At 40.6% G+C, this 19,581-nt stretch overlaps 1 protein-coding gene across 1 annotated transcript in view; it reads left to right on the top strand.

The window, feature by feature from the left end:
- The window catches only part of Gpat3 (glycerol-3-phosphate acyltransferase 3), a 63,936-nt gene extending 53,598 nt beyond the window's left edge, over window positions 1-10,338 (top strand). The window contains exons 7-12 of the mRNA XM_042668460.1: window positions 1,626-1,741; window positions 2,198-2,253; window positions 3,435-3,520; window positions 4,453-4,581; window positions 6,151-6,230; window positions 9,381-10,338. Of these exons, the coding sequence (XP_042524394.1) occupies window positions 1,626-1,741; window positions 2,198-2,253; window positions 3,435-3,520; window positions 4,453-4,581; window positions 6,151-6,230; window positions 9,381-9,492 (579 nt within the window). The 3' untranslated portion in view covers window positions 9,493-10,338. The remainder of the gene's footprint in view (window positions 1-1,625; window positions 1,742-2,197; window positions 2,254-3,434; window positions 3,521-4,452; window positions 4,582-6,150; window positions 6,231-9,380) is intronic.
- Window positions 10,339-19,581: the final 9,243 nt, after the last annotated feature.

The following is a 19,581-nucleotide window of genomic DNA, read 5'->3' on the forward strand; positions in this document are numbered from 1 at the left end:
ATATTTATATTAAAATTTTAAATCTGTATCTCTCTCCCTCCTTCTTGATCTCCATGCTTTCCTCCCTTCCCTCCTTCCTTCTTCCCTTTGACTGGTACCAGAACTCAAGGCCTTACATTCTCTCAGCATTTTTGCTCACAGCTGGTACTCTACCACTTGAGCCACATTTCCAATGCAGCTTTTTTGCTGACCAATTGGATATAATTTTGTGGACTTTCCTTCCCTGCCTGGCTTTGAACAATGATCCTTAGGTCTCAATCTTCTGAGTAGCTAGGATTATAGGCATGAGGTATCAGCACCTGGCCAAATTTATTTTTGTTATTTTACATTAGTTGCCCAAGTTCCATTGTGACATTTCTACAAATGTATATATTTTCTCCTGATTAACTTTAGCTCTTCTAACAATCTCTTGTACCTCTCCTCCCCCAATCCTTGAAACAATTTTAACAGACGTCATTGTTCTATTTTTATACATACAAACAAACCACTTGGACTATATTTACCCCTAGTCATCATCTTCATTAGTTCTCTCTCCTCTTGCTAGCGCCCTTCCCTACATTCCAGCCTGATTTAGTTTCCAATCATTCATTTTTTTCTGTGTGTGTATATATTAATTGCCCCAAGAGGGTCTCGGTATGTATTATATTGTAATTAGAGTGGCTTTTTGTATTGCTTTTCTCTTTTCCTGCCCTCCAATTCCCTACAGATCAGCAGCTTTCATTGAGATTCTTTATGCAGTCTTCAGATGTAGTTGCATTGTATTCCAAAATTATTTCCTCTCTATCTTTTTCTCTCTCCTCTCCCCTCTGCCTCCTTGCCCCCATAGTCCCTGTAACTAATAGTATCGTGCCTATGCTTTCATTTTGTTGAAGCAAATTTTTAGGACAGATTTTTGAAATATTGAAATGCATAATAAATGAATGTGTCATCTTGAGAGTTTTACTTATCTTCCTCTCTGCTTCCTTCAAGTGAGAGGTGAGTGATCCTGTTTCCCATAGCCTTGCATTAGAGCATATCAGCAAGCTGTGAAACCCATGTCAGTATAATGGGTATGAAATGCTATTTCACTGTAGTTTTAATTTGCATTTCTACAATTTTGAAGGACCTCTTATTTTTCTTTTTCCCGCCCTTCCCCCTCCTATTCTCCCTTCTTTCATTCCTTTCTTCTTTTTCCTCTTCCTTCCTTTTTCTCTCATTCCTTCCTTTAACTCCCCTTAACTCCCTCTGTCCTTCCCTCCTTCCTTCTTTCTCTCCCCCTTTCTTTCTTTGTCTTACATTAGTTCTTTGAGGGGAGGGATTTCATTGCTCCATCTCCACATATATTTAAGCTATATTCCAAGCAAGTTTGATGGGGAAGGGATGGAATTGATAGGATATCTAAATTTTTTAAAGCTAGAGAGGATAGCTACTATTGCAACCTAGCTTAAAATTCAGTGGTACTACCAAATAAAAAGTACTTTCTGCTGCCATCTGGCCTTCTAAGTCCTTTGATCAAACTTAATTTTATTAGTCAGCAGAAGGCAGCCAATCTTATCTCTGAGGAGGAACAGGAATTTATTGGTACTTGGAGGAGGAAAAAAGCTTTCTTTGAATAACTGTGCCTTTACATTTTTCCTTTTTTTCAGGTTGGCCAGGTTCATGGTGGGTTAATGGGAATTATTCAGAGAGCAATGGTCAAAGCCTGTCCACATGTCTGGTTTGAGCGCTCAGAAATGAAGGATCGACACCTGGTTACTAAGCGGTAAGTAGTGACATTACCCAATATTCTTGAGCAGAAAAGCTGATCGTTTGGATTATAAGCATATACTTTTTTGTGGTTGTTATTATTGTTGTTTTGGTCTTGGGGCTTGAACTCAGTACCTGAACATTGTCCCTGAGTTTTTGTGCTCAAGGCTAGTGGTCTACCACTTGAGCCACAGTTCCACTTCCAGTTATTTTAGTAACAGAGTTTTCTACCCAGGCTGGTTTCAAACCACAATCCTCAGATCTCAGCCTCCCGAGTATCTAGAATTATAGGAGTGAGCCACCTGCACCCAGACTCCATACACTTTTTAAATAAGAAAACAAATTGAGTTTATTTCCTTTATTTGTTATTTCTTTTGTTAGATAGCAAATATACTCATATTATAATACAAAAAGGAACTCCCATCTCCTTCTTTTTAAAGGTAGACTTGTAATTCCTTATTTTTCTTCACAGATTAAAAGAACATGTTGCTGATAAAAAAAAGTTACCCATATTAATCTTTCCTGAAGGTAAGAGTGGAAGCTGGAGACCAAGCTATGATATATAACAAGAAAAATATCAGAAGTATGAGGAATGCAGTTGGTCTAGAACTGGTCTAGAACTTAGCCTTGAGCATCAGCTGGCCTGTAGGAGTGGGTCTCTGCTATGAGCTGTTTGCTTGAGCTATTCTTTGCTCTCCATTGAGATTTGGTGGAAAGCATGAGATCTTCCTTCCTTCCTTCCTTCCTTCCTTCCTCTTTCTTTCTTTCTTTCTTTCTTTCTTTCTTTCTTTCTTTCTTTCTTTCTTTCTTTCTTTCTTTCTTTCTTTCTTTCTTTCTTTCTTTCTTTCTTTCTTTCTTTCTTTCCTTTCTCTCTTTCTTTCTCTCTTTCTTTTCTCTTTTCACAATCCTCAGATCTCAGCTTCCTGAGTAGATAGGATTAAAGTTGTGAATCACCACTGCCCAGTACCTTTTTCATTTCTAAGTATCATTTTAGGGCAATGATATTAAAAAGGCATTGTCTATGACTTTTATTTTATTTTTATGCAGGGCCTGAATGCTGTCCCTGATTTTTTTTTTTTTTGGGTCCAGTCGTGGGGCCTGAACTCTGGGCCTGGGCACTGTCCCTCAGCTCTTCAGCTCAAGGCTAGCGCTCTACCACTTGAGCCACAGCGCCACTTCCGGCTTTTTTCTTTTTGCTTATGTGATGCTGAGGAATCGAACCCAGGGCCTCAGGCATGCAAGGCAAGCGCTCTACCACTGAGCCACCTTCCCAGCCCCCTGATTTTTTTTTTTTTTGCTAAGTGCTCTACCGTTTTAGCCACAGTTCCACTTCCTGTTTTTTGGTGATTAGTTGGAGATAAGAGTCTCAAAGACGTTCCTGCCCAAGGTAGCCTTGAACCATGATCTTCAGTTTAGCCTCTTGAGTAGCTAGGATTTATAAGTGTGCACCACCAGCACTAAGCCTGTCCATAACTTTTAAAGAATTTAACAGTAAAGTAAAAGTTTGTTATTATGTTGAGTTACATCCCTTTCATACAGCAACTAAAGATAATAAAAAAATAAAGCATCCTTAGATCTATAGGATTATTCCTTAATTAGGGGTTGACTTACAAAACCAAGGTTAAATTTCTGTAACTTTGATATTCGAAGTATTTTATGTAAAAGTAGCTTATTTCTAATTGGTTTCCAAAATGACTCCTCCGATTCAGGAACCTGTATCAATAATACTTCTGTCATGATGTTCAAAAAGGGAAGCTTTGAAATTGGAGGAACCATATATCCAGTCGCAATGAAGGTAAAAGATTGGGGAAACCTGAAAGGGGGTATTGGGCTGGCAGCTTTATTTTGTTTTACTTGCAAATCTAAAGTTTGCAAAAAAAAAAAAAAAAAGGAGTACTTGCTTTTTCTGCTTGGCTTAGCTTCAAAATCTCTTTCTCTCCGTGTGTGTGTGTGTGTGTGTGTGTGTGTGTGTGTGTGTGTGTGTGTGTGTGTGTGTGTGTGTGTAGTGTGTGTGTATTCACTGGGTCACTCGGTCACTCTGTACCATGGGCTATTCTAACTACTAAGGACATGGCAATAGGCATACAGATAATGTCTTCACTTCCATTGACCTTCCAGTGAAGAGTGGAGATAAATATTTAATGGTCATATAAATAATGCTTATTTTAGCACTCTACTTATAAAAGCAGTTAGCTCTAATCAGAGGAGCTAGCTTGCCTCATTCATTTTTTGTGGTCATTTCTGTTGAGGGAAGTGACTTCTCTTGGGGGTCTGATAGAGCTACTTAATTTACCACCATAAAAACTTGAACATGGGAGAGCAAGGGAAGGAGTGACATTGTCCAAACAGAAATAATATTTTTTTACTATATATAATATTTTTTTCTATAATAATATTTTCTTTTTGTCGGTCATGGGCCTTGAACTCTGGGCCTGGGTGCTGTCCCTGTGCTCTTCATCTCAAGGCTAGGGTTCTACCACTTGAGCTACAGAGCCACTTCCAGTTTTCTGGTGGTTTATTGGAGATAAGTGTCTCACGGACTTTCCTGCCTGGGCTGGCTTTGAACCGCGATCTTCAGATCTCAGCCTCCCGAGTAGCTAGGATTATAGGCATGAGCCACTGGCTCCTGGCCTTCTATAATAATAATTTAAAAAATTATAAAAAGAAACTTCAACATGGGTCACAGAAGCTACCTGGGATATATTTCTTTCTCTTTTCTTTTTCCAGTATAACCCTCAGTTTGGGGATGCCTTTTGGAACAGTAGCAAATACAACATGGTGAGCTACTTGCTTCGTATAATGACCAGCTGGGCCATCGTCTGTGATGTGTGGTACATGCCCTCCATGACCAAAGAGGTACCCCTCCGCTAGCACCTGCTCTTCCTTGCTTTGTTGAAGCAGATCAAATCAAGAAACCTTTACCTAAAGTCTGGGTGTCTCCATTTTATACCGTGTCTTTCTGCTGGTTCAGTAAATGATTTGTTTACTTTTCTTTCTTTCCATTTAGAACATTCACTTACTTGAGTTGTACAGAGAGGGATTTCATTGTTTCACTTTTACACAGTTACAATATATTCCAATCAATCTCACTTTGTCTGTTAACCTTCTTTTCCCTCCAACAAGTTTTCTTACTCAATTTTCTTTTTTTTTAGTTTTTTTAATTTTTTAATTTTTTTGTAAGCATCTTTATTAACATAAAGAGAATAAAAGGAGCAAGAGACTGTAAATTAGTAATACTTTATCACAAAGTTCTGAAGGTATGTATAGAAAAAAATAAATGTATTCTTTTCTTATTGTGAAAATACTACTGTACAGAGGGGTTACAATTACATGGGCAAGATAATGAGTACATTTCTTATCAAGCATTGTAGCCTCCTCCTTTGTTTCCCCTTCCCATCCCTTCCCATCCTCCCCCCCGCCCCCACACGAAAGTTGTAAAGTTTGTTTTCGACATAATGACTTGTACATCTCATTGTTGCAATGGGTCCACCTGTATCCCTATTTAAACGATTTGTTTTTCCCCTTCCCCTCCACAAATTATACCGACATCAAATACAGTGAAAGCAGGGGTTATACCGTGGGGGAGGGACATACAAAGCAACAAAGAAATAATCTTATAAATGTGTTAGAAACAATCGCATGAAAGAAAAAAAAATCTTACTCAATTTTCGTAGATGTTTTATATGTGCATGCCTCTACTGGGGCTTGAACTCAGGGCCACTCACTCTCATTTGGTGCTTTTGCTCAAGGCTGGCACTTTACCATTTGAGCCATATCTCTACTTAGTCATTTTTGCTGTTTAATTGAAGATAAGAATCTCTCAGACTTTTCTGCCTGGCCTGCCTCCAACAGTGATCCTCAGATGTCAGTCTCCTGAGTAGCTAGGATTACAGGCATGAGAGATACTAGTACTCAGCTCATTGTTGATTTGTTTCTTAATAATATGTTGAATGTTCTCCACATCAGGCCATTTTATACTCAGACTCTTTTCCATAATAATTTTACTGTTGGAGTATTGAATCTACAAATGTTATCAAATACTTCATTTTGGCTAAGACTAGCAAATAATTTATTAAAACTGTGCACAGGATAATATAGTACTGTGTTTCTCTTGGTAGAACAAATGATATTTGCTTTGATTGTGAATAAATGTTTTTTGAGTCAGAATATGAATCATATATTTTAAAACAATCATAGATGCATACAAGACTTTTTTTATTGTGAAAATACTGTACAGAAGGCAAGATAATGAGTACATTTCTTATCAAGCATTGTAGCCTCCTCCTTTGTTTCCCCTTCCCATCCCATCCTCCCCCACCCCCCACCCAATCCTCCCCCCCCTGCACCAAAGTTCATACAAGACATTTTTAAGGATCAATTAAATAAATACTCAAGATATGCAACTTTCTTATTATTTTTAACCAGGAAGGAGAAGATGCGGTCCAATTTGCTAACAGGGTTAAGTCTGCTATTGCTGTGCAAGGAGGATTGACTGAACTTCCCTGGTAAGAAAGATAATTTTAGAAGTACTGTTTAATTGTGAGGCTTACTAAATGTGGCTGAGTGCTTTAGTCAGGGTGGGCTGCTAGTGGTCTTAGAAATGTTCTTAATATTCTGGAGACTAATCCGTCCCTCCCTCCCTCCCTCCCTCCCTTCCTCCCTTCCTTCCTTCTTTCCTTCCTTCCTTCCTTCCTTCCTTCCTTCCTTCCTTCCTTCCTTCCTTCCTTCCTTCCTTCCTTCCTTCCTCCCTCCCTCCCTCCCTCCCTCCCTCCCTCCCTCCCCCTCTCCTTCCCTTCTTCCTTCTCTGCCTTCTTTCCTTTTTTAGTACTGAACATGAAATTTCAGGCTTCCTGCCACTTGAACCATAGCCCTCATACTCTTTCCTTTTAGTTTGTTTTTTAGACAGGATCTTTTTAAATTTTTAAATATTTTTTATTGTAAAGATACAGTTACATGAATAAGATAAGGAGTACTTTTCCTATCGAGCATTGTTACCCCCTCCTTTGTTTTTCCTCTACTACAGGATCTTACACTAATTTTTCCCAGATTAGCTTTTGACCACAACCCATGAACGGGCATGGGCCACCACTTCCAGCTTATTTAAAAAAAAATTTTTTTTTTTGCTTATGTGGTGCTGAGGAATTGAACCCAGGGCCTCATGCATGCAAGGCAAGCGCTCTACCACTGAGCCACCTTCCCATCCCCTTAAATTTTAATTTATTGTCAAGATGCTGTGCAGAGAGGTTACAGTTACATGAGTAAGTTAATTTTTGAGGTAGGATCTCACAAACTTTGCTTTGCTGGGGCTTGCCATGAGCTATGCTCTTTTGTCTCTGCCTCCCAAGTAGCTGGAATTAAAGACACGACTTGCCACATCTGAAAAGACATGTCGCTCCCTAGTGTGTTTCTTTTTAAAAATTATTTTATTGTTAAGGTGAAGAAGTTATGTCAGGTAAAAGAGTATAGTATCTTTTCTAATAAGAATATCTATGCCCTTGTTTTGGGTCTTACCTTTATTGACCTTATCTAACCTTCATTATTTCCCAAAAGTCAACTCTACATATTATCACATGGGGAGTTAGGGCTTCAACATATGAGCTATGGAGTGGCAAAGCTGTTTCATTTGTAACAGTGAGGGTTAACTCTGCCAATCATATAGATCAAATCCTTATGCATATATTAGCATGCTTTCATAATAGTCCAAATCTAAAATCCTCTCCGTTCATAAAATCCTTGTCTTGTTTTTGTGTTTTGGATATCTACAGATGTGTAACTTGAGGTCTTCTTCCTGTTCGTTTGTTCTTTCTTGTCTTGTTTTTAAACTTACCTAGTGTCCCAGCCCTGCTGCTAGCACTCTGAGGTCATGCTAAGTATAGGGTTTGGAATGTAGTCTTAGACTCTTGAGGGAAGAAGAAAGACACTAGAGCCAACTAGCCTTGGAAGTGTAGTGATTGGGTAAAAGATTATCTTAACTGGCCTGTCTAAGATGTTTCTCAGATCTTTTCTTTTTCCTTTTATCAGGCCATAGGGTTTTTTGTGATAAGAGATTATTTTAATTACTTAGTTTGGTAAAGAAAAGAAAGAAAGAATGAATGAAAAGAAAGAGAGAAAGAAAGAGGAAGGAAAGAGGGGAAAAATAAAAGAAAAAATACAGATGGGCACAGTGGCTTAGAATTGTAGCTACTCAAGAGGCTGAGATCTGTAGGACAGCTTAGGCAGAAAAGTTCATTAGACTCCATCTCCAAAATAATCAGCAAAAAGCTGGGCTGGAGGCATGGCTCAAGTGGTAGAGCAACTAGCCTAGCAAGTGAAGTGTCAGTCCCTAAAATTCAAATCCTATTATCACAACTCCCAAAAATATTAAAAAGAAAGAAAATCTCTTCCTTGCTTTCCTGACATATGTGTCACCAACTTGTTGGGTATGAATGAACATATATCCAACTTTCACGAGGGCTTTTGAAGGAACTAAAATTTGCTGTCATTGCTAAGAGGAATTGGGTAAAAAATTCTAAGTCTCTAGAGATGACAAGTCACAGGTTTGGGTTTGTTTTGTTTTGTTTTGTTTTTGTTTTTTTTTGATACCAGTCTTTGGGCTTGAATTTAGGTCCTAGGTGCTGTGCTTGAGCCTCTTTGATCAAGGCTAGTGAGTGAGTTCCCACTTAATCCACAGCTCTACTTTTGGCTTCTTGGTGATTAATTGGACATAAGACTCTCACTGACTTCCCTGCTTGGGCTGCCTTAGATCTGTGATCCTCAGAGCTCAGCCTCCTGAATAGGTAGGATTACAAGTGTGAGCCACTAGCACCCAGCAGAGTTAGAGCCTTTAGAGCTGTGTAAGGTTTACTAGACACTCTGGAAGAACTATATAAAAAATGTCAGGATGCTCAAAGACAAATACTGCTAATTTTAGGGGTTTTTTTTTGTCTGTTTTTGGCCTGCCCTTTATAAAAAGAGAAAGGGGTTTCTTTATCTCTCCTTCCTTAAGTTTCGCTCTTCAGAATTCATGCAAATACTGTGAGTAATTAGATTCAGCTCATTTATATAAAAGAAGCTGATATATACAACTCTGAAGATTTACACACAAGGTATAATCTTTTAGTTTATTAACTAACTCATTGATATGGAGTTTCATGCCTGTTTGCTAGGTAGGTATTCTACCATTTGAGCCATCTCCTAGATCCTCTTTGTTTTTTTGAACAGGGTCTTTGACATGGCTGGCATATATCACAACCCTTCCATGTTTATGCTTCCCAAATAGCTGGGATGATAGGCATGTGACACCACACCCAGATTTTTACTAGTTTATATGGAGTCTCATTAACTTTGCCTGTGCTGAACTTGTACCATAATCCTCAATTCCTATAATTCCCTACCATGCCAGGTAACTGAAATTACAGAAGTATGCTACTGCTCTTGGCCCATGTTGTGTAATTATATATTATGGAAACTCCCGTATTGTCCCCTGGGTAATCGTAGGCTGTGGTCCATTTTCAAGATGAGGACTCATGGATAGGTTTGACTCTCTAAGCCTGAACATTGCTTTGGCCTCAGGCAGATGTCCTGTGGAATCTAACTTCTGTCTTCTAGGCTTTGAGTTGCCTGGCTCATTAATCTATGATCATTCATTACCATGCTCACTATCTTTCTGTTCCCAGGGATGGAGGGCTGAAAAGGGCAAAGGTGAAAGATACCTTTAAAGAAGAGCAGCAGAAGAATTACAGCAAGATGATCGTGGGCAATGGATGTCTCAACTCAGAATCGGACTGACACTCCCTGTAGATAAACTCAGCTTCCCAGAACTAGCCCGTGGAAACGGAAGGGTATCCCCCACCCCAGGATTTTGCTTTATTTAATTGTTTATTGTTAATCTTTTCTACATGATGATTGTCTCTACCTCTTTGTGCCAGAGGCAGAACTTCCAGGTGCCCTTTTTGGCTTTTGTTGTTAGAGCATCAGCCCCATGAATGACAAGGTAGTTTTCTGAGTTCGAGCTGAGTCTGCCTTTTATGACAGTGTCATTGGTGGTTAAATGAAATATTTGCGTGGGGGAAAAATGCTTCTCCGGTGTGACTGGAACATATGGACAGGGTCATTGGATCATTTGAGCTCTATTGCCCAAATTCTCTCTTCATAATTTGCTTTCCCTCTCCCTCCCAGCACCTAATGGTGGCACTCTATGTCTATGTGGGGTTTAACATTATGGTGACATTCTACTGGAAGGTTGAAAAGAAAATTACAAGGGTGTCATGAAGGATAAAGACACCTTGAACACCACCAGATAAGAAAGTGGAAAGGAAATATAAAATATTTTTTTACTAGTGGATTAGAAGAGAAATCAATGATAAGCCTCTCCCAAAAAAATTACATGGAAGTAAATGTGTGTGTGGGCACGCATGCATGTGTGTGTGTGTGTATGTGTGTGTTTATGTATATTGCAACTCAGAACACAATTCAGCAGTATCAGTGATAATGAGCTTAGTTTTTCTTGAGTATATATGTTAGTGATCCCTTCCTGTCTACTGATTTTCTTGTCTTGGTAGCCAAACATTTTAAAACAGAGAGAGCCTATTTAAAAAATAAAACATTGAGGGGCTGGGAAGGTGACTCAGTGGTAGAGCGCTTGCCTTGCATGCTTGAGGCCCTGGGTTAGATTCCTCAGCACCACATAAGAAAAAAGAAAAAAGCCGGAAGTGGTGCTGTGGCTCAAGAGGTAGAGTGCTAGCCTTGAGCTGAAGAGTTGAGGGACAGCGCCCAGGCCTAGAGTTCAGGCCCCACGACCAGACCCCAAAAATAAAAATAAAACATTGAAAGCCAGTTGGCAGTGGCTTATGCCTGAAATCCTAGCTTCTCAGAAGGCTGAGATCTGAGGATCTCAGTCAGCTCTGAGATCAGGATCCTGCCAGTTCAGGCAGGAAAGTCTGTGAGGTTCTTATCTTGAATTAACCACCAAAAAGTGGCAAGTAGAGCTGTGATTCAAGTGGTAGCGTGTCAGCATGTGTGGAAAAAACTAAGGGACAGGACCCAGCACCTGAGTTCAAGGTTTGGTATGGGCACACACACACACACACACACACACACACACACACACACAATCATATTGAGTATCTTTAGTATAAATGAGTGAAAGTGTGTGGATGTCCCATCCCTTACCCCTCACCTGCTTGATTTATTCCTGAAATTTCCCAGTTACTTAAGCAGAAAAATAAGTGGTATAATTACCTTTTGGAAACTGAGCCTTAAATTTTTGAAAGGGGGAAACTAAGCATTCCCCTATTCAGCTAGCATAAACACATGTGATAGCAATACGATACCATTGTAAACTCTTAAGAGTATTATATCTATCTCTTGTGGTAACCCATGTACAGAATGTGAACTAGCCTACCATAAATATAAATAAATTTTATATTTTTAAATGTGTCTTGTGTTAATTTACCCTTCCCCTCTCCCTTCTTCCAGCTCTAAGTAAAATTTCTTCCTACTACAAGCAGAATTGTTTATTTTCATTTGTGTGACATACTTATACTTTATTAGACCAGAATTTCTGGGCCACTTGAACATCAACTACTGACCTTTCCTCCCCTCCCTTCCCCCCCCCCCCCCCCCCAGTCTTCTGCTGTAGCCTACTTATTTGGACTCTGGCTCTGTGGATTCTGCCTTAAACAAATTTCCAGCAGATATTTTGCAGATGAACTCAGGCAATGATACCTAGTTAATAGCTGGGTAGCTCTGGTCCAGCATTATCTGTGTATATTCTTCCCATCCAGCTAGAAAGACTGACACTTGTACAAAGCCTTCCTTACAGTCTCACCTCCTCAATCCATCTGCCTTCTCCTTTTGTTTTTAAGTTTTGCCCCCCTCCAAAACTCTGTAAGGGGGATCTTGATGGAGACTCAGGAAATCTAAATATATTGAGCTCGCCCTTTGTCTAGTTTGTTTTTTGTCCTCATAACGCTCTCTTTTTACTTTCTATATTTGATATTACTTGAATGAATAAGTCCATTTTATTAGCTCAGTTCCCAGAAAAGCTAATAACACATCTACTAGCTGCTTTGTGTGGACATAGATTAAATAATGCCTTTCTAAGAACCATAGGAAAATAATGTTATCATTTATTAGCCAATCTAAGGCTGTCTCAGTCAGAACTTTCCTATGTCTTTGGTTTATACTAGTTTTCAAGTTGTTGAAGGAATTGACATGTTATTGAAAACATGTTTCTTGAAAGCTAATTTCACTGTAATTGCATGCTTATAATAAGTGAAACATGATATCCTAGATAATTTATTTCAATTACCTTTGATGGACAGAAGGATTTTTAGCTTTGTTTTAAGCATGCTTGTGCATGCCTCCTATTGTTCATTCACAAGAACATAGCTTCCCTTCCTTTCCTTGGAATGACTACTTCATGTATTTTCTCCTTCAAATTAGAGATTCATGGTCTCCAATTCATCTAAGACTGATGAAAATTAATCTTCCCATTTGGGACCACTCTTTAGAGTGAGTCTTCTGGTTTTAAATTTTCTCTCTCACGCTCTCTCTCTTTGAAAGTATTTATATTGTACTAATTCTTGGAAGTTTTTGCTGGATGCCAAAGTTGATGTTCAGATTGGCAGTTATTTTCTCTGCACATTAAGATAACATAGTTACTGCTGAGAGTTTACCTGTAGATCTACGCCTTGCTTTTTTTTGAAAGCAACATTTCTTTGAGAGTGTATAAGATAATTTGTTTTTGTTATTTTGCCATTTCCCTATATATGTTTGTTATTTATCTGCTTGGGACTTGGCTTTTCATGTGTGGATTGGTATTTTCTCATGGAGTCTAGAAAGTTCTCAGATGTCAACTTGTCTTTGCTCCATTTTCTCTCTTAGATCTAAAAGAGGTTTGATGAGACCAATTAGACTTTCTAATGCTGTCTAATCATTTTCAATTTCCTACTTCTTTGCTAGTCTATTACTTCTTTCTGGGCAATTGCTAATTATTTCTCTAATTTTTATTAAAGCTACTGTTACATCCTTTTACGGACTTTCTGATTTCAGTTTTGCATTTCTTCTTTCCACAATATTTTTTTTTTTTTTTTTTTTTTTGGTCGTGGGGCTTGAACTCTGGGCCTGGGCGCTGTCTCAGCTCTTCAGCTCAAGGGGAGCAACTCTACCACTTGAGCCACAGTGCCACTTCTGGTTTTCTGGTAGTTTATTGGAGATAAGAGTCTCACAGACTTTCTTGCCCCAGCTGGCTTTTAACTGCAATCCTCAGATCCCAGCTTCCTGAGTAGCTGGGATTATAGGTGTGAGCTACCAGCGCCCAGCTTCCACAGTATTCTTTTCAAAAGTACATACTCATTGAAGTTTTGAAGTACTTTATGTTCATAATTTTTTAAAATTGTTCCCAACTACTCCAAAACATATCTGTTCATTGTCTGAGTCTATTTTTTCTTCTGCTCCTAGCTCATGACTTTGTGTATTTAAAGAATTTGCCACGTGAGAGATCTGGTTCACCTGCCCTGCGATTTTATCTTTCTTTTAGAGTGTCAGCAAACTGCAGCCTGCAGGCCAAATCCTCTCTTTTTCTTGGTTTTGTAAATAAAATTCTATTTGAAGACAGTCCCACGCATTTGATTATATATTGTCTCAGTCTGCTTTTGTCTTTAATAGCAAAGTTGTCTACTTGTTGTAACTATAGGGTCTACCTAGGCTAAAACAGGTACTATATCTAGCCGTTAGCCTGCTCAGGCTCCAGGTAAGTCTCAGCCTAGGATCATTTTATTGGCTTGAGGTTTATTGGGCCATGGAAATGGTGATATTTAAGCTTGTAACCACAAATGAGGATTATCTTCTGGTTTTGAATTCTGTGCATGTATGTACAGACTGGATTTTTTATTTAATTAAGTTTTTGTGTATATGGCAACAAGGAATTGAGCCCAGGGCCTCATGCATGCTAGACAAGTACTCTACCATGAAGCCACATTCCTAGTCCAAAGAAGAAAGTTTCTGTGTTTGTTGTTGTTATTGTTGTAATAATGATCAGTTGTGGGGCTTGAACTCTGGCCTGGGAGATGTCTCTGAGCACTTTTGTTCAAGGCAAGTGCTCTACCACTTTGAGCCAGGGCGCCACTTCCTCTCTGCATGGTTTTGAGATGAATACATGTTGTGTTTATAAGCAGTTCTCTCCTTTTAATTACCAAGTGGCTTTAAAATCCTTAGGGGAAAATTATTTTTCGTTGTCACTTAGCACTTAAGTTTAGACAGGCCATTTGTTTTGCTTACATCTCGCAGCAAAGGATGGCTCAGGTCTATCTGACTCTGACACAGAGGGCATGGCACTTTAAGATCCCACTTTGAATGAAAGGGTTCTAGACTTCTCTAACCACCTTGGGCAGATCACAGATTTAGTCTTTTGTCCCTTATGCCCATAGCGATCGAGAAACTACCTTTCAGACTCTGAAAGGTGGAAGATATACCCCAGGTCTCTGCTCTGCTTTCCTCTCTGTGAGCCTTGTCCTCCCTCCCTCCTTAGCTCTATATTTAGGAGGATAGATAATTGTTACCAGAATTAAAGGTTCTAGAAAGAGGTAACTGTAAGTGTAGAGAAGTTTCTCTTCATGGCACGTGTGTGTACATGTGTGTACTGGGTCTTGAACTCAGAACCCTGTGGTCTTAATTTGGCTTTTTCTCTGGAGATGGATGCTCTACACCTCTTTCTGGCTTTTTTTTTTCTGGTTAATTGGAGATAAGAATCTTACAGATTTTCCTGCTGGGCTGGTTTCAAACCACAGTCTTCAGATCTCAGTCTTCTGAGTAGCTAGAATTACAGGCATGAGCCACCAGTGCCTGGCTTTTTTTGCATGTTTTAATACAGACTAAAAGCATTATGTTAATGTCAGAGTAAAAAAGTACGGTTTAATTACTGTTTCATTAGATATTAAATGTTACGCTGAAGGACTTTTACAAACATGAAGGGATTTATAGGAACTACACAGGGACAGTTGTGAGAATTGTAGCACTGGAAGAGATGTTAGCACTGGAAAAGCATTGGTAGCGAGAAGGCCGCTTGAAGGAAGCTTTAAGGGCCAGTGGCTTTGTTGGCATTAGGGGTAGTGATGAGTTTGGCCTGCCATGTTCAGCCTGGACTGAGGATCCATCCTATCAAGGCCTTTCATGGCTTTTAGTCATAAATCCTTGAGTAAGTGCCCCCTGCTGTTGGAAATAGCATATAACAACTTTAGCTACTTGCCTGGCTTAGCTCTATTCCTAGCCCAGGACAGCACTGAGAATGAAATATCTATGTTCTATTTTGGTGAACTAAAGTCCTTTACCTCCCTTTGAGACTGGGCACCCAAAGATTCTAGTCTCCTTTCAAAGTAAAATAGGACACACATTTCTTTTAAAAATGAATTAAAAATCTGTTTTGAAAACTAGGTATAGATGACAGATATAGATAAGGAGAAAGAGAGAGACTTAATTAACACATTTCCTTGCCAATTAGGACAATCAATCAGGAATCAGGACTGAGCAAGTTTTCAAACTACAGTTTCTCTTTTGTGTGGTCCTGGGGTAAACCCAGGGCCTTACACATGCTGGGAGAGTTGCTCTACTGCTTCAGCTACTTTCCCCTGCCCAAACCATTCTCTACAAACTGCTTTTGTGTCCTTCCTGTACTGAGCCTAGGGACACAATAACGACAAAGTCAAAGCCCATAAGTATATGGAAAGCCACTGAAAACAGATTAGAAATGAGTAAACTGAAGAGAAACACGTCCGAATGAAACCAGCATAGGAGAAAGTAGCTTTTTAACTTTTCATGTTTATCCCTAGAATCATAAATACCTGGGAATTCTTTCAGAGCAGTTTCCAGAAAAATATGCTTTCCTGACAGCTAGAGCAGTGTCAATGGATCAACACTGTGACCAGGCTCGGGAAGTGAATTTAATGTCTATAGGATGCAGGCTCTGGTGCTGAGTCACCTGCGGCCTGACCTTGGTGAAAGTCAGTTTATTATAGCAACTGTCTTTTGATTCAAGTATCCTTGACATCTGGTTCTTGCTTAATCTGGCACAAGTGTACTTGGCCAGACTTCCTAACTGGAGGGACATTTCAGCCTTGGTTGTCTGGTAGGTCAAAAATGTCCTTTAGAACAAGAATTTTACTTGGAAGTCTTGTCTTATCTAGTAGATCCCGCAGAAATTTGGTTACTCAAGAAAGAGGGTGATAAATACTTGAGATAACAGAGCTTCACTGTCAGTCCCTTGAGCAAACAGTCTTTGGAAAATACTTTCAGGTAACAGTTGCCCTTCCACACATATTTTAGGCAGTGCATAGGAAGAGCCTGGCCCTGTCGGTCCTAAGACTCTCCTGAGCTAGGCAGGGGACTGACTTTCAGAGCTTAAGATGTGGAAAAAATGTTCAGGCACACAGCCATGGTTAGAAAGGAAGCAGAGTCATCTGGCCCAGGAGCATGCACAGTGGCAGTATAAGAAGTGATTCACGGAAAAGTGGGCGGATGAAGGGTGAGGCAGCAAGCACTTGCGCAGAGAGTGGGTGTGTGTTCTCTGACAAGGAAGAATAGAACAGGAGGGTGGATTCCTTAGCAGCTCCCGAACCTCCACCAACACATACACACAAAACCTAAGTTGGAGTGTTGGATATAACCACAGAACAGTTAGCCTCTAAAGAGTTCCTGTTTATATTTTTGGAGCCATTTGGTCCTCCTCCTTTGCTACCCCAGGGTAGGCCATTACCATTTCTCACCTGCCTTTTTAAACTAATCTTTCAGACTGCCTTGGGTGCTCATGTGAGTACTACTTCTGGAATGTTGCTGTGCCTGCTCCCTATCTATGTCTTAGAGCTAAGCATTTTATGAGTCTATATCTTTTTTTGGGGGGGGGGGGTCTGGTCGTGGGGCCTGAACTCTGGGCCTGGGTGCTGTCCCTCAGCTCTTCAGCTCAAGGCTACTGCTCTACCACTTGAGCCACAGCGCCATTTCTGGCTTTTTCTTTTTTCTTATGTGGTGCTGAGGAATCGAACCCAGAGCCTCATGCATGCAAGGCAAGCGCTCTACCACTGAGCCACCTTCCCAGCCCCGAGTCTATATCTTATATTTATGTTTCCATTAATCTGCTTACCTATTTTCTCTACATATTTGTTGTAAGGTAAATCATCCCAGAAGCCACATTTTAAAGTATAGAATATTGGAGTCTTTATTATACAGTTAACAGCCTGCAGGCCGCCAGTTATTACAAAGGCCTGCAGCACGCAAATACATATAACACAACTAGGAAACATGCTAAAGAGGAAAGAAATAACAAGAACAATACCAACAAGCCAATTCAACTCCAATGGAGAGCTGAATTAGGACTCCATGATGACTGGAGGTGAGCCAGGAGACAGGACAGGACATGATCATGGAGACACATGTGGTATGGAGTCTCCCGGCTAGGCTGGTCCAGGCCTAAATAGGTCAGTGCAGGGGGCAGATCCTCAGAAATTCCCAGTCCCAGGCACTAGACTGACAGATTCAGTAACCTATCAGCCAAGTGCCTGCCCCTGCCTCCAGGGGTCCGAGCATGCCCATCACTTGGAAGGCAGGTGATGGAGGGGGCGTTCCCTCCCCCAGCATGAAGACAAGATGCCAGACCCTACCATCCACCATGTGGCTAATATGGCGCCGGGCAGACCTGACCTCCTTACTTCATATTTACTTTATCAACGATATCACCATTTATCTGTCATCAATAACCTTTATGAGTCTATGGTCATTGTCATCATCATAACCATCATCATCATATTTATCCTTCACTTATGTCACATCTATCAACAGCACCATCTCTATGTAACCAACCTTTCTTCTCTCTTTCTTTCTCTTCTCTCCCTCCTTCCTTCCTTCCCTTCCCTCCCTCCCTCCCTCTCTCTCTTTCTCTCTTCCTCTCTTTCTTTCTTTCCCTTCCTCCCTCCCTCCATGTTCCCTCCTTCCCCCTTCTCTTTCTTTCTTTCTTGCTTTCTTGCTTGCTTGCTTTTTTTGGGGGGGGGTCCGGTCATGGGGCCTGAACTCTGGGCTTGGGCACTGTCCCTCAGCTCTTCAGCTCAAGGCTAGCGCTCTACCACTTGAGCCACAGCGCCACTTCTGGCTTTTTTCTTTTTGCTTATGTGGTGCCGAGGAATCGAACCCAGGGCCTCAGGCATGCAAGGCAAGCGCTCTACACTAAGCCACCTTCCCAGTCCATTTCTTTCTTTCTTTCTTTCTTTCTTTCTTTCTTTCTTTCTTTCTTTCTTTCTTTCTTTCTTTCTTTCTTTCTTTCTTTCTTTCTTTCTTTCTTTCTTTCTTTCTTTCTTTCTTTCTTTCTTTCTTTCTTTCTTTCCTTTCTTGTCCTGGGGCTTAAACTCAAGGCCTGGGCACTGTCCCTGAGTTTCTTTTGCTCAAGGCTAGCACTCTATCATTTAAACCACAGTGCTACTTCCAGCTTTTTCTGTTTTTGTGGTACTGAGGAATTGAACCCAGGGCTCCATGCATGCTAGGCAAGCACTTACTACTAAGCCACATGTAATCTATTTTTCTGTGCTCTGTATCTATTTATCATCTCTATATTATTTGTCTCCATCTATTACCTATATCTAATATCTCTGTCTCCTATATATTAGCTATATCTATTATCTATTTCTATCAAGTGTTTCTTTATATTCTTTTTTTTTTTTTGGTCATGGCTCTTGAACTTTGGGCCTAGGCACTGTTCCTGAACTCTTCAGCTCAAGGCTAGTGCTCTACCACTTGACCCACAATGCCACTTCTGGTTTTCTGGTGATTTATTGGAAAGTCTCATAGACTTTCCTGCCCCGGCTGACTTTGAACCGTGATCCTCAGCTCCCAGTCTCCTGAGTAGCTAGGATTACATGTGTGAGCCACCAGTGCCTAGTATTTCTTTATATTCTTATCAATCTCCTTTCTCTCCATGATCCTCCTTCTTCTTTTTCTTCTCTTCTTCTTTTCCTCCTCCCCCACTTATATCTTTCCTGCCCCAGCTTGCTTTGAGCCATGGATCTTCAAATCTCAGCCTCCTGAGTAACTAGGATTACTGTCATGAGCCACTAGCACCCAGCCACAGCTTTCTTTTTAGATCATAGCTCCCCCCTTCCCCCTCCCCCTCACTCCTAGCCAGTGCAAATGAGATCCTCCAGAGAACTTCAAAATACAGTGCTTTGATTGAATTAAGGATAAGGCTCTAGCCAGGTGCTGGTGGCTCATGCTTGTAATCCTAGCTACTCAGGAGGCTGAGATCTGAGGATCACGGTTCAAAGGCAGCCCGGGCAGGAAAGACCGTGAGACTCTTATCTCCAATAAACCACTCAGAAAACTGGAAGTGGTACTGTGGCTCAAGTGGTAGAGCGCTTGTCTTGAGCTGAAGAGCTGAGGGACAGCGCCCAGGCCCAGAGTTCAAGCCCCACGACCCACAAAAAAAAAAAAAAAAAGGATAAGGCTCCCTAGGCCCAGTGGTCATTCTCCTGGCCTTTCTTTGCCTCTCTAGATTCTTTTGAATACCCTATGAAGCCTTAGGGCTCTGCACTACCCTTAGAGCAATAAGTGCACAATTTATGGGAAGGTTTTTCCTCCATTATATGACCTCATTTTTCCTTTTTTAAAAATTAGGATGCATTAGTGGTACATTAGCATATACCAGGGGCTTCATTGTGACAAGCCCACGTATGCACATAGTACCTCCTAACCATCCTCAACCCTCCGACCCCCTCCACCCCACTCCCCAATTCTCACAGCCATCCCAACAGGCTTCGTCATTCTGTTTCATTCAGCCTTCTCCCCAACTGTCCTTCATCTGGCTGCTCTCCAACCAGGCTCCCCACCCCCAGCTAGTCT

Source organism: Dipodomys spectabilis, unplaced genomic scaffold (assembly GCF_019054845.1).
Source record: "Dipodomys spectabilis isolate Male_0828 unplaced genomic scaffold, ASM1905484v1 ptg000436l, whole genome shotgun sequence".
Lineage (NCBI taxonomy): Eukaryota > Metazoa > Chordata > Mammalia > Rodentia > Heteromyidae > Dipodomys > Dipodomys spectabilis.